Below are 14518 nucleotides of genomic sequence, written 5' to 3' on the forward strand. Positions count from 1 at the left end.
CTATGATCCCTAAAGCCAGATTCCATTCCCCAAAGCTCGGTCACTCGCTCACTCTCCTCGCTTCCTCCACTCGCGCCTAAGCCCCGCCCCTGCGAGGCGCCGAGGATTATTTGCGAGGACAGAGTGGTCGAGTGGTTGCCGTCAAAGGATCGGACTGCACTGGGTCCGTCATTTCAAAGCGACGGAAAATTCCGCGATCACTTATGACGTCTCAAACAGCTGGACCAGAGCCGTGGATGAAAATATGCATAGAATAATATGCAGGTATAGAATAATACAGAATATAAGAATAGACAATTCATCAATGTGGATGGCCACATTGTTATCTTTATAGTTAACATTTTGTGCAAAGCCATTCATTCCTGAAATAGTGAACGAAGCGCCAGGATGATTAAACATTTATGAATTAAATCCTGACCCGTTCCTCTTTTTGCTCTTATACAGTCCCCAGACCCCCCACCCCCCGCAGCAGTCCCGCACGGCACTGCTGCTTATAACAGCCACCGTATATTACAGAGTATGTCTGACTCTGAATTACATCATTCATGCAGGGTGGCCATACGTCCTCTTTTCCCCGGACATGTCCTCTTTTGGGGGGCTGTCTGGGGGGGTTTTATAAAATCCTTCAAATGTCCGGGGTTTTGAGAGTTTGGGTGATATCCCTCCCACTTCTGGGACGAAGAAAAAAGAAAAAAACTCAGACGATTTTGTGATTTTGCTTGATATTGTTTGATAGCGAAATAAATCATGACTGATAGACATGAAAGAAGACACTTCACAGCTAATAGAGAATTTTAAATTTTAAGAATCGGTTCATAATTGAATGAATACGGCTATAGTTAAAGCGTAAAGTGTCCTCTTCTATATTCAGTCTATATATAAATACAATACATTATTTTAAACATAATCTTTGTCACAGTAATTTATAGTAGTCCATGCACTGCATTGAGGCATGACGCAAGGAGAGAAATGAACTATCAGCTTTAGACAGAATAAGTGTGCACAATATACAATGTATATAGGCTAATTGTATTATACTTTATATCGTATTGTTGCGTCTTTTCAGTCAATTTACACTGTGTGTGTGTGTGTGTGTGTGTGTGTGTGTGTGTGTGTGTGTGTGTGTGTGTGTGAGATGCGCAACTAGTGATTGGCGGGGGCGAAGGGGGGGGGTGGGGGGCAGCCGGTGTTTTCAGGGCATGGTTTCGGGTTTCAAGCATTGTTTGTGTGGCCACATGTGGAGGAGGACCATGTATACGTCACGGGAGAAGGGAAAAAACAAAAAAAAAGTGTACACGTGATGCGGAAGTCTGCCGCGGAGGAGCTGTGGAGAGTCGTCGAGCCTACACTTGATGTACACTCGCTAAATGCGGAAGTAGAGAGCCTCCTCGGCTCCTCCACTCGACTCCACTCGCCTCCTCCAAGAAGCAACTGAGTAATTGGAATTTAGCACATCCGGTTTGGAGTCGGAGTGACCGAGTGGGAGTGAGCGAGTGGCCGAGATTTTCGGGTTTGGAATCTGGCTATAGACTGCACTTTGTGCTGGCCGTCTGGACACAGGGATGCAGAGTGTAGTCCCACACACACTGTACTGTGTGCTGACCGTCTGGACACAGGGATGCAGAGTGTAGTTCCACACACTGTACTGTGTGCTGGCCGTCTGGACCCAGGGATGCAGTGTGTATACAGCCCCACACACCTCCCAACGCCACATTGACCACAATGTTAACATTTTGGTTATTATTTAGACCAGTCGTTCTCAAACTTCTTCATGTCAAGGACCCCCAAATTGAATGTATTTAAATGTATTGTATTTGGCCCGCGGACACCCATCTGAAAATCTTCTGTGCCATGCAGGGACCAGAAGAGAAGATTTGTGTTAAAAATTCTAAATTATTCAAAAATGTCCGATATTTATTTTAGATATTTTTCAATAATTTTTTTAATTGGCAGATATACAAGCAAGATATAAGAGCTTGTAGATTCTTGTAGGTTCTTGGTTTACTCGAGATCCTATAGTTTACTGGGGCACTACACTGTCTCTCTGCATTTCTCTCTGCATTTGTGTGTGTGTGTGTGTGTGTGTGTGTGTGTGTATGTGTGTGTGTGTGTGTGTGTGTGTGTGTGTGTGTGTGTGTGTGCGTGCGTGCGTGCGTGTGTGCGTGCGTGCGTGCGTGCGTGCGTTAGGGCTTTCACGACTAGAGATTTTTACAGGTTGACTAATTTGACCCAGTGGTAGTCGACTAGTCGACTAGTCGAAATTTACATTAAAGAAAATATATTACAAAAAAAAATTTTTTTTAGGGTGGGCATTGTTTTAATGCCATCCTACTACTATATTACTATTATTAGTATCCTCCTGCCCTTATTTTTATGCCGTTTTAAGGGAAGCGCTTCTGGCACAGCAGCACAGCAGCGTCTCCAAGGATCCCCATTGCCCAATAATAGGCTTTTATTGGGCATACTTTTGACCCCCTTTTGATAAAAAATAAAGTCAGGAGGATAATAATAATAGTAAGATGGGCCATTACTATGGCATTAAAACAAAAACTTTTTTTTTTCAACTATTCGACTAGTACCAACAAGGTCGACTAGTGGTTATACTAGTCGACTAGTCGACTAGTTGGTGAAAGCCCTAGCGTGCGTGCGTGCGTGCGTGCGTGCGTGCGTGCGTGCGTGCGTGCGTGCGTGCGTGCGTGCGTGCGTGCGTGCGTTTACCTTGCTTATTGTAAGTCACTCTGGTTAAAAGAGTCTGATAAATGCCTAAATTGTAAATTGTAACAGTGCATGTGTGGCTACCATATGGGCCCAGGGACACAGCTGATCAGAACATAGACCTCATTACTACCAAGGTGTAGGACAGCGATCAAAGGAGAGCACAGGGCTGGCTGGAAGATGTGGTGCTGATGTATTTCATCTGGATGAGTGGATTTGAGATTTTTGTGTCACTTTCAAGACGTCGTTCTGTCACAGATCTATCAGTATTGGTAATGGCATGCACTGTATTTTGCCTTATGCAATAGCGATATGAAAACCTTTTTTTACAGAAAATAATGCAGTAAAAGATGCTTTACAAATTGTTCTATTTTGTTTTATTTTATATTTATTTATAATGATTAAATAATAAATACATCTGCTCCAGTGGCCAACAGTATTAGACTCTGGTTGTACCGGTCAGCTCCCAGTACAACAGTATCAGACTGTGGTTGTACCGGTCAGCTCCCAGTACAACAGTATAAGACTGTGGTTGTACTGGTCAGCTCCCAGTACAACAGTAGAAGGCTGTGGTTGTACTGGTCAGCTCCCAGTACAACAGTAGAAGGCTGTGGTTGTACTGGTCAGCTCCCAGTACAACAGTATAAGACTGTGGTTGTACTGGTCAGCTCCCAGTACAACAGTATAAGACTGTGGTTGTACTGGTCAGCTCCCAGTACAACAGTAGAAGGCTGTGGTTGTACTGGTCAGCTCCCAGTCCAGGTGTGAATGTTCGTATGAGTGTCTGTATGAGTCTGAAGCAGAGCTTTTCTGACACTTGAAACATAGATGTAAATCTCAATGTGATTTATGCTGGTTAAATAAAGGATTAAATAAATAATAATTCAATTCCCAGTTTACTGTTTCAGTGCACTGATGTCATTTTGGACAATAATGTTTATTGTTAAACTGTAAAAGATCCCTGTCTCCATTACTTGTCTTTGTCAAGAGAGAGAGCGAGAGAGAGAGAGAGAGAGAGAGAGAGAGAGAGAGAGAGAGATAAACTTGTCTATCAAAATTGTACATCTGGTAATTTTTCTATTGAAAAAACGAAACAAAAAACTATATTGATATTGAGGTATTTTTCAGGATTCAAATGTGGCAAAGTAGGAGATCGACAGGCTCAATTAAAACACGTCTTGTAGATCTTCTACTTTTGATGCTTTTGTGTGACGCTGTAGTATGATCAAGTAGTAGGGCGTTAATTTACGAAAAAACCCCACAAAGTTAGAATATTGAGATAAGAGGTTTCTGCCCGACAAGCCATCACCCAGCCAGCTCTATAACTGTCCATAACCACACTAGCAGTATTCCTGAACCCTCTCTCTGTACCTCTCCTCCAGGCAGCCGGGAAGCGGCGTTCACCTATGCCATCACGGCGGCGGGCGTGGCCCACGCGATCACGGCGGCGTGCAGCCAGGGCAACCTGTCGCAGTGCGGCTGCGACCGCGAGAAGCAGGGCTACTACAACCAGGAGGAGGGCTGGAAGTGGGGCGGCTGCTCGGCCGACATCAAGTACGGCATCGAGTTCTCCAAGCGCTTCGTGGACGCCCGCGAGATCAAGAAGACGCCGCGGCGCCTGATGAACCTGCACAACAACGAGGCGGGGAGGAAGGTAAAAAAACACACGACCGACAATTATGGTGGTGTAAAGTAACTAAGTACATTTACTCAAGTACTGTACTTAAGTAAAATTTGTTGGTATTTTTTTTACTTTACTGGAGTATTTCCAGTTTTCAGTTCTTTTACTTCTACTCCACTGCATCTCAGAGGCAAATATTGTACTTTTACTCCACTACAATAATTTCAAAACTTGAGTTGCAGATATTAATTTCAAGTTGAAAGTGGTTGAGTCTGTGTGATGCCAGACATGTCCCTCCCTTTTCATCATTCGTTGCGTTCTTTGGTATTAATGTTCCTTATTGTGTTTGAGTAATGAATCGTTACTGTCGGGCAGAAACCTCTTATCTCCATATTCTAACTTTTGTGTTTTTTCGTAAATTAACGCCTTACTTGATCATACTACAGCGTCACACAAAAGCATCAAAAGTAGCAGATCTACAAGCTCGAAAAAGCTTCGAGCTTGTAGATCTGCTACTTTTGATGCTTTTGAATTTGAATGCTGAAAAGTAACAGTTTTGGACATATGAGGTATTCCACCTGACAGAGACGATATGTGATAACCACTGCTGTGACAACTATGTCACACTTGAGAACACACTTGTGTGTGTGTGTGTGTGTGTGTGTGTGTGTGTGTGTGTGTGTGTGTGTGTGTGTGTGTGTGTGTGTGTGTGTGTGCGTGTGCGTGCGTGTGCGTGTATGTGCGTCTCTGCGTTGTGGGGGACATTAACGATATGCAAATGCAAAGTGTCTCGAGATGCTCTCACACGCATGTGGTCTCCTGAGGGTCCTAGTAGGGGTGGCTGAATCACTGCCTGATTGATCACCGCGTTAGCAGATTTTATTTCCATCCTAGCGGGGTGTCCTTTTCATCCCCCCCCGAAAAGGCGTCGTGCGTTGGCAACGTCACCGCGGACGTGTTTGTCTGCTCTTCGTCATCCCCGGAGCGGAAGATTAATGTTAGTGACATGGAGAGATCATTTACATTTGTACATTTATCAGACACGCTTATCTAACCCGTTCAGGCCGGGAACGCATCCGTATCATTTTATGATTTCTTAGGGCTATTCAAAAATAGCAGATATACAAGCTTGTTGATCTGCTATTTTTGAAAAATCTTGAAAATGTGTGCAAATCTTTGAATATATATTTTTTAAAGTGAACATTTGTAACTCAAATCTTTGCTTCTGGAGGGGGTCCCTGGAACAAAATATTTTGAGATGGGGGGCGCGACCAAATACATAATATAATTTTGGGGGTCCTTGACATGAAAAAGTTTGAGAACCACTGATATATAAAAACAATAAAAATAACAACTGTTAGGATTTAGAAGACATTTGTAGAATCCCCCAGAAGCAAAGATTTTTGTTAAAAAAAAATCGCTTAAAAATATATATATATATTCAAAGATTTGCAGATCTACTAGCTTGTAGATCTGCTATTTCTTAATAGCCAAATAAATCTAAAAGTGACACAGATGCGTTCACGGATTGAACGGGCTAAGAGTGACTTACAATGTCTAACATCAGAGCAGATTGCATGGAGCCTCGTCAACAAAACCCAAACATGAAAAGGAAAACAGACGCTGGGGAGCGTTGGCCTGGGTGTCAACATGAAGGGAGGGACTGGCGGCCCTGTTTTAGATGATCTCGCTGATTACAGCTAAATTGAAATCTCATGACTGAAAGGCCATGCAAGTCCCACGCTGTGAGATCTTTGAAACTGTGTGAAAGGAGGACTTTAACCCATTAAATCCGGGAACGCATCTGTGTTACTTTAGATTTATTTGGCTATTTTTTGAAAGAAATTAGTGAAAATGTGTGCAAATCTTTGAATATACATATAGATTTTTAACTCAAAACTTTGCTTCTGGGGGTTCCTGGAACAACATATTTTGAGATTGGGGGGGGGGTCCGCTCACAAATGAATCATTTTGGGGGTCCTTGACATGAAAAAAGTTTGAGAACCACAGCAACATACTGTACCTTTTTTCAATAAGACATTTGTAGAATCCCCAGAAGCAAAGATTTGAGTAAAAAAAAAGTGCTTTAAAAACATTGAATATTGCATATATATATATATATATATATATATATATATATATATATATATATATATATATATATATATATATATATATTCAAAGATTTTCACAAATGTTCATGATAAAATAAAATAGCAGATCTACAAGCTCATAGCACGGCACTCGTGCTATGAGCTTATAGATCTGCTATTTTTGAATAGCCAAAGTATAAAATAAGGGTTATAGCTAAAAATCTAAAATGACACAGTATGCGTTCCCGGATTGAATGGGTTAACTGTTGCTTTTATGAAATATCTGAGACCATTAGGGTTTATAGAAGATGCATTCTATTGCTAGTTTGACTCATTCTAATACCCTTCAATCCTAAAATAACGTTAATGTCTATTATTACTGTAGGGCTGGACTTAACCAGCCACATGGGTAAAAGGGTTAGGGCCCTATTTTCGGCCGAAGTTTCTATACCCACTATTTGGGGATTTAGCATTGCAAGCTAAAGATAGTAACTTTTTGCATCCCGTGCAAAAAGTTACTATCTTCAGACACCAGCCTTATCCCTAAAACACCTGTGCTACCTGTTACATTATGCATAGGTGTGGTTTGGGCGTTACAATGATAAAACGCTATATTAACTCATTTTGCTGGGGACCCCCCCCTGGTACCCCCCAAGGACCCCTGGGGGTCTTCGAGAACCAGTGCTTTAGGGAGGTTGAAGACCAGGTGCATTCTGGGTCAGTAGGGTTGAGTGAGCATGTCGGCAGGCCAGCAAGAGAGGGAGTTTGAGAGAGAGAGAGAGAGAGAGAGAGAGAGAGAGGAGAGAGAGAGAGAGAGAGAGAGAGAGAGAGAGAGAGAGAGAGAGAGAGAGAGAGAGAGAGAGAGAGAGAGAGAGAGAGGTAGGCCTGGGACAATTATTACATAATCGCCTCATAGCAATTATATGAGATAATCGCGATGATTTTGCATAATCATCAGAATCGTTACCATTCATCTTTATTTAAATACATTTACACACCTTTTGAAAAAATTGTGGAAATGGAAGATTTACAAGCTCACAACGTGTCACGATGGGACGCGTCGTGAGCGTGCGCGTAGATCGGCTATTTCCACCAATTTCTTGTATCGTTTTGAAAGTATTAAATGACTAAATATGCCCATAGTTTTGTACATTATTATTACCTTTTTTTTTTTTGATTATTGATACCAGTCATTGCCGGTCATTTCCAGTAAAGGCTTTGTAGAACGTAGTTATTTATTAGCATGTCTGCACTTTTTGTTTACAAAGCCCTAAAAGGCAAAACAAATATGTTATTTTTATTTATGTGTTCCAATGCTCAATTCCCCAAGACACAATTATATAAATAATCGTAACAACTAGTCTATGACAATTAATCGTCAACTGAAATTTCATGATGGTTGACAGCGAAGGAAGAGAGAGGCGTGACAAGAAGAGAAGAGATGAACTTTTGGTGACAAATGGATCTAATTATTAATAACCCATGGTGCGGTGCACTGGGAAAACGTGGCCTTTGCCAGTAAAGGGGGGGTTTGCCACATTTTGTACATTTTGATACCAATACTTTTATTTACTCAAGTAAAATTTGAATTCCGGACTTTTACTTGTAACAGAGTACTTCTACATTGTAGTATTGATACTTTTACTCAAGTAAAACATTTGAGTACTTTTTCCACCACTGCTAATTAATAACCCATGGTGCACTGGGGAAAATGTGGCCTTTGCCAGTAAAGGGGATGTTTGCCACCCCCTGCTGCCCCCCAGAACCGCCCCCACCCACTGCTGCCCCCCACGACCCCTCTGGTTCTGTTCATGGAATTATGAAGGGTGTCAAGTCCAGGAACAGGATATTATTGCAGTTCTCCCCACGCCGTACCAAAACATGTCGCTGCCATTCGACTGCGTCCACTCAAAGTGTGAAAGCGGAACCGCAATGGTGTTAACACGCACACACACACGCACGCGCACACGCACGCACGCACATGCACATGCACACGCACACGCACACGCACACACACACACACACACACACACACACACACACACACACACACACACACCAGCCTGATCTCCAGAGATTACCGTAACATTGCACGGAACGAGTGCACTTCATTCCGTGGATAGCCGCCTCGGAACTCCCGAATTGCGTGCATATGTACGGCGAGTCCCACGGTGGGCGTAACCAGTCGCAACCCGGAAAAACCCGGAAGCAGAGCAGTCCCCACAAAAAAAAATACGATTATGTGCCTATCGGTACATAACTCAAACGGCGCTGAGTAGGCACAGGCGAACGTCCCACCGTTCAGGACGGCAACTCGGTCGCCTTAGCTCCCTCGGTGGTCCTTCACGGGGTGACAGTTCGCCTGTGACTGCACGCCTCCGAAATGGTTTTGTCACAAAGGGAGCGCCGTACATATGCACGCAATTCGGGAGTTCCGAGGCGGCTATCCACGGAATGAAGTGCACTCGTTCCGTGCAATGTTACGGTAATCTCTGGAGATCGGGTTGCACACACACACACACACACACACACACACACACACACAGATAGGGGCCTGTATGCCAACGTTAGCGTGCCATGTTGTCCTGTTCCAAGCCAGAACTGGCACCTCTTTCTGGGGATTAGGATTTTTTTTCAAAAGGTCTGATTCTAATATTATTTGGAGATGTGAAAAATATATCGTTGTTGTCGGGCAGAAACCTCTTATCTCCATAATTATTATAACTTTTGGTGTTTCTTTTCGTAAACTAACGCCCTGCTTGATCATACTACAGCATCACACAAAAGCATCAAAAGTAGCAGATCTACAAGCTCTAAACGCGGCGCGAAGAGCTTGTAGATCTGCTACTTTTGCTGTTTTGGAATTTGAATAAAGAGAAAAGAGTTGAGCATGCCACATACTTGGGCCTGTAGCTTGATGCCGAACGGTCATTTAAATGTCATATCGATCACATTATAAGAACATTTAACCTCAGGATTGGTGTTCTCTATCGTTCTAGAAACTATTTTACATTCTCTGTCATTATGCCGATGTATCGTGTATCAAGCCCAAAACCAATCTGACCTTTGTCTTAATACTGTCAGACTTTGCAAAATGTATCCTAGGTTGTCCTTTTACAACTCATCACTGTACAATGTATGAAAATCTTCAGTTGCTCTCTCCCACAATGAGAAGACAGTGTCACTGGTTCAGTGGTGGGAAAAGTACTCAAATGTTAAAGTACAAGTATCAATACCGCAATGTAGCAGAACTCTGTTATAAGTAAATGTCCAGAATTCTAAATTTACTTGAGTAAAAGTACAAAGGTATTGGTATCATAATGTACTTACAGTACCAAAAGTAAAAGTATTAAAATGTTTGAAAATAGCAGATCTACAAGCTCACAACCCGTCGCGATGCGACACGTAATGATCAGTCTCCAAATCATTAGGCAAGAAAGCCTTTTTAAAGGCCGTTTAAAGCCTCCTCTGATTGGAACAATGCACCGGCAAAAATTCGAACCATATCATCTTTCAATATGTTCAAAAGTGCACCGTCTTCTTATGATACGATTTCTCCGTGAGCCAAACAAGTTTGAGAACCACCAGACTAGATAACAGTCATCAACAGAAAGATGGTCGTCTGATTAACTGGGGCCTGCAAATAAAAGTCCAAACCACAGTGTTTGCACCATGTGTGGCATGCCGCTGACATGTTCCTTTAGGGAACAGATGTTGGCATGGAGCTCTATAAGAGCCTTGTGTTCTTTAGAAAGGCTTTAAGGTCAGCATCACACCCCAAAAAAAAGGGTTTGTTTTCACTTCAGCACGCCCATATACGCCCATATACATGGGAGATGACGATTTCCTTTTTTTTTTTTTTTTTAGTGAAGAGGACGTTATTTATTTGAATTGAACGTTCGGGTTTATGAACGTCTAACAGAGTTTTCGAGCACATGGTGACTGAATACCGCCCTTTGTTTTGGATGGGGGGGGGGCGGGGGGCTTATTAAGTGGAAACGGATGTGTGGTTGTATCACAGGAGACTTTTTTTTGGGGGTTGAATTCTTTTGAGTGCCACATTAATATTGTGTTAACCCATTAAGACCGGGAACGCATCTGTGTGTCATTTTCAGATTTCTTTGGCTATTCAAAAATAGCAGATATACAAGCTCATAGCGCGGCACTGAGTGCCGCGCTATGAGCTTGTAGATCTACTATTTTTGGAAAAATCGTGTGTGCACATCTTTGAATATATATATTTCTAAAGCGAACATTTTTAACTCAAATCTTTGCTTCTGGAGGGTGGGTCCCTGGAACATAATTTTGAGATGGGGGGGTCCGCGGCCAAATACATATAATTTTGGGGGTCCAAAGTTTTTTCAAAAGAAGCAAAGATTTGAGTTAAAATATATATATAAAAAAACATATATATAATATATACATAACGATTTGAACAAATGTTCACGATTTTTCAAAAATAGCAGATCTACAAGCTCATAGCGCGGCACTCGGTATGAGCTTGTATATCTGCAATTTTTTGAATAGCCCAAAGAAATCTTAAAATGACACAGATGCGTTCCCGGTCTTAAAGGGTTAATAGAACAACGGCACGGTACCGCGTCCAACACTTCTAGGAAACGATGTTTCCTAAGCCACCGAGCCCGTGTTAGTTCAGCACATTTAGGCCGCAGGAAGGCAGCATTTACATTCTGAGGGTCAAACACTAGCAGAGAGTGCAGAGTGACGGACTTCAGTGAAGTGGACCAGAGCGTGCATATGTGAAATTCTAACAGGGTTGACTGGTGCCAGCGGCTATATGTCAGGGGACATGCAGGGGAGAAAAGAAATGCAGTTACTGGTAAAGAATCTTATTCTGTCATTCTCTCTAACTTCCCAAAACACACATCGATGTACGAGGGGAAAATAAATATCCATCGCGTATAATAACCATATACCGTTACAGTTGGTCTGAATTGCACTAACTTGCACTCAATATGGGGACCCCTTGTTGGGGTTCCAGGGGGTCCCCATGTTGATAGTTAGTGACCAACAGGACCTTTAGGGTTCTGTGACTCAATCAATCAGGAGGTCCCCCCATTTATCAATGAGGGGGTCCCCAGATTATAGGAACCAAATTGATCACACTACATCGTCACACAAAAGTATCAAAAGTAGCAGATCGACAAGCCCAAAGCTTTGAGCTTGTAGATCTGCTACTTTTGATACTTTTGAATTTGAACGGTGAAAAGTCACAGTTTTGGACATAGGCCTATGAGGTTTCCACCCGACAGAGACGATATCAAACTACACTCCACAACAGAGAGTCCACCATTAACTATTTACATCTGGACCAGTAGAGTCTAAAAGAGACTGAAGAGACCATGAGTTTGATGAATGCCATTGTAGCGTACTTTATGTTACTCTAAAAAAAACAAAGGCCTTCACAACAACATCACATTGTTATAATGCAGTGGTTTTCAACCATTGTCATGTCAAGGACCCCCAAATTGACACTTATTAGCCTGCGGACCCCCATTTGAAAAGATATACCAGGGACCCCCATAAGAGAAGAGTTTTACGGTTCTAGCAGTGATTCTCAACCATTTTAAATTCAAGGACCCCCAGTTTGACATGCATTAGGCTACGGACCCCCATTTAATGGCATTTCTATCTCTGGGACCCCAATTTATATTGTAAAATCTATGTTAATTTAACTCTGAGTTACAGGCACATAAGACCCTTATGATAAGGGCCCATTTGGTTCCTAAATATCTATCATTTAGCTGGGGACCCCATGGAACCCCCTCAAGGACCACTGGTGGTCCCCGGACCACTGGTGGTCCCCGGACCACTGGTTGAGAACCACTGGTACAGGCAAAGCACTCATTATGTACATATTTAATCTTGCTAAAGAAAGTCTTAATCTTATAGTCCAATTAGCTCCGCTGGGTCTTTTAACTTTGCGTCTTCCATCTCCAGTCGTAAGGGCAAACCTCTACCCTGAGCCGCCTAAATCCCCCCGGGGCATCTGGGAAATATTGTAGCAGTGTCCACAAACATTAAAGTGTCAAAGACTGAGGCAATCCCCTGTATACCGTGGGAGGAAAAACTCAAAAACCTCAAAAATACAACGATATCCTCCGTTTTATGTGTTTTAACTATTTTGGTGGGCAGAGGAACAGAGGAAAGTGGGGGATGGGGTTAGAATGGGCCACATTAACACCTCTCTTAATGGCCCGTACATGACTCCCTTAACCCCTTTAGACCGGGAACGCATCTGTGTCATTTTTTTGATTTATTTGGCTATTCAAAAATAGCAGATCTACAAGCTGATCTACGAGTGCCGCAGCTTGTAGATCTGCTATTCATTTTGAAAAATCGTGAACATTTGTGCAAATCTTTGAATATCTATGTTTTTTAAAGCGAACATTTTTAACTCAGATCTTTGCTTCTGGGGATTCTACAAATGTCTTCTAAATCCTAAATGTTTTTTTTTTAAACTTATGTTGCAATAATATCAGTGGTTCCCAAACTTTTTCATGTCAAGGACCACCCAAAATGGTGTATTTGGCCGTGGACCCCCATCTAAAAACATTTTGTTCCAGGGACCCCCAGAAGTTGTAACAGAGTTAAAAATGTTTGCTTTGAAAAAAAAATACATATTCAAAGATTTGCACAAATGTTCAAGTTTTTACGATTTTTCGTGCTATGAGCTTGTATATCTGCTATTTTTTAATAGCCCAAAGAAATCATAAAATGACACACAGATGCGTTTCCCGGCCTTAAAGGGTTAACCCAATTAAAGGAAAGTCGCAGACATTGCTGTGTACTTGTTGCATGAAATGTACAGTTTTTTGGTTGGCACAGGGCATTTTTCCAGTGAAGCTTTCTTTCCTGGCAGCTGGCCTCGTCAAGCGCTACTAGTCATCATTTCTATCAGACAGAAGAAACCAAATAAATAAATAACATACACAGTTGCTCATTAGCAGGGTTAGATTTGCTTGGGGGGGGGGGGGGATGGGGGGGAGGGGGTCTATGCCCCTGCTTTTGATATCCCCCCCACCTGGTCATTCATTTTTATGTCCGATAGGGATATGTTTTATCCCCTGCTTCTATGGTCAGACTGAATTCATAACATGCATTTCCTTTTTGGTAAATGTAGACTTATCTGATATGTTTGATATTTATGTAAAATAATATCACCATTTTAATTGAAAATTAGTGTTACGCACCATTGTTGTCCCTATTTTTGGGCAATATAAAAAAGGGGGGAAAATAAAACATAGTAGATCTAAAGGCTTACATTGGGGCTATTTTCACCATTTGTATTACAGAGAAGTATAGCTTAAGAGTGGTTAAGCCCCCCTCTCTGTTTTTAGTTTTTTTCTGTTTTACAAATGGAACCTTAGCATCCATGCATTCTGTGGTCAGGAGGGGGTCCTCCATTTGGGGACATTTTGATTGAAAAAACATGAGTCCCCCCCCCCCACCCCTCTCTCTAAGTAACATAAAGGCCAGGGTCAACTGACAATCTACGTCTCGGATGTTGATTCAAAAAGGAGAACCCCCCCCAAATGTATGGAGCAAAACCGCAACGAATGCCTGGGTAAAGGAACCCGGGTTCCTTCTGACGGACGCATGGAAACATTTACTTAAAGCGTGTCCATCAAAAGTCTCCGCTCTGTTACCAATTAGTCCGATGTGACCGGATTCCCCTCTTAAAGATCACTTGTCAGACGCAGGCCTTCCGCACATGAAAGGGATCAAATGATTCACTGGGTGTTCCTGTTACATGCCCCCCGAGTTCAGTCACGGAATCCATTGTGACCGTGTAAGTTAGTGTCTCTCTGTTGGCCTGATCGGTGATCTCAAACAGTGCTTCTCAAAGTAGGGGTTCGTCTGGGGACCCCCCCAGGGGTTCAGGGGAGTTCCGCAGCGAAAATGGATTTTCCGATTATGAAGACAATGTGGTGAGAATGACATCAGGTTTCTCTCTCTCCGCCTAATACAGTATTAGACACGACCAGCATTCTCCCCCCCCGCTCTCAGTAGCAGGGGGCCGGGGGGGAGAGAGCCTGACATTCCAGGAGGACAGTACTCCGTGGTG

General features: G+C 42.6%; 1 protein-coding gene across 3 annotated transcripts in view; it reads left to right on the top strand.

The window, feature by feature from the left end:
• LOC308091241 (protein Wnt-7b) overlaps positions 1-14518 on the top strand; it is a 180180-nt gene that overhangs the window by 50606 nt on the left and 115056 nt on the right. For all 3 annotated transcript variants that reach the window (XR_013933686.1, XM_080436698.1, XM_080436697.1), the window contains exon 3: positions 4098-4369. Coding sequence is in view for 2 of the 3 variants with exons in the window: in XM_080436698.1 (XP_080292824.1) it covers positions 4098-4369 (272 nt within the window). In the remaining variant the exon portion in view is untranslated. The remainder of the gene's footprint in view (positions 1-4097; positions 4370-14518) is intronic.

The sequence above is a fragment of the Gymnoscopelus braueri genome (genome assembly GCF_963280865.1).
Source record: "Gymnoscopelus braueri genome assembly, chromosome: 9".
NCBI classification, from domain to species: domain Eukaryota; kingdom Metazoa; phylum Chordata; class Actinopteri; order Myctophiformes; family Myctophidae; genus Gymnoscopelus; species Gymnoscopelus braueri.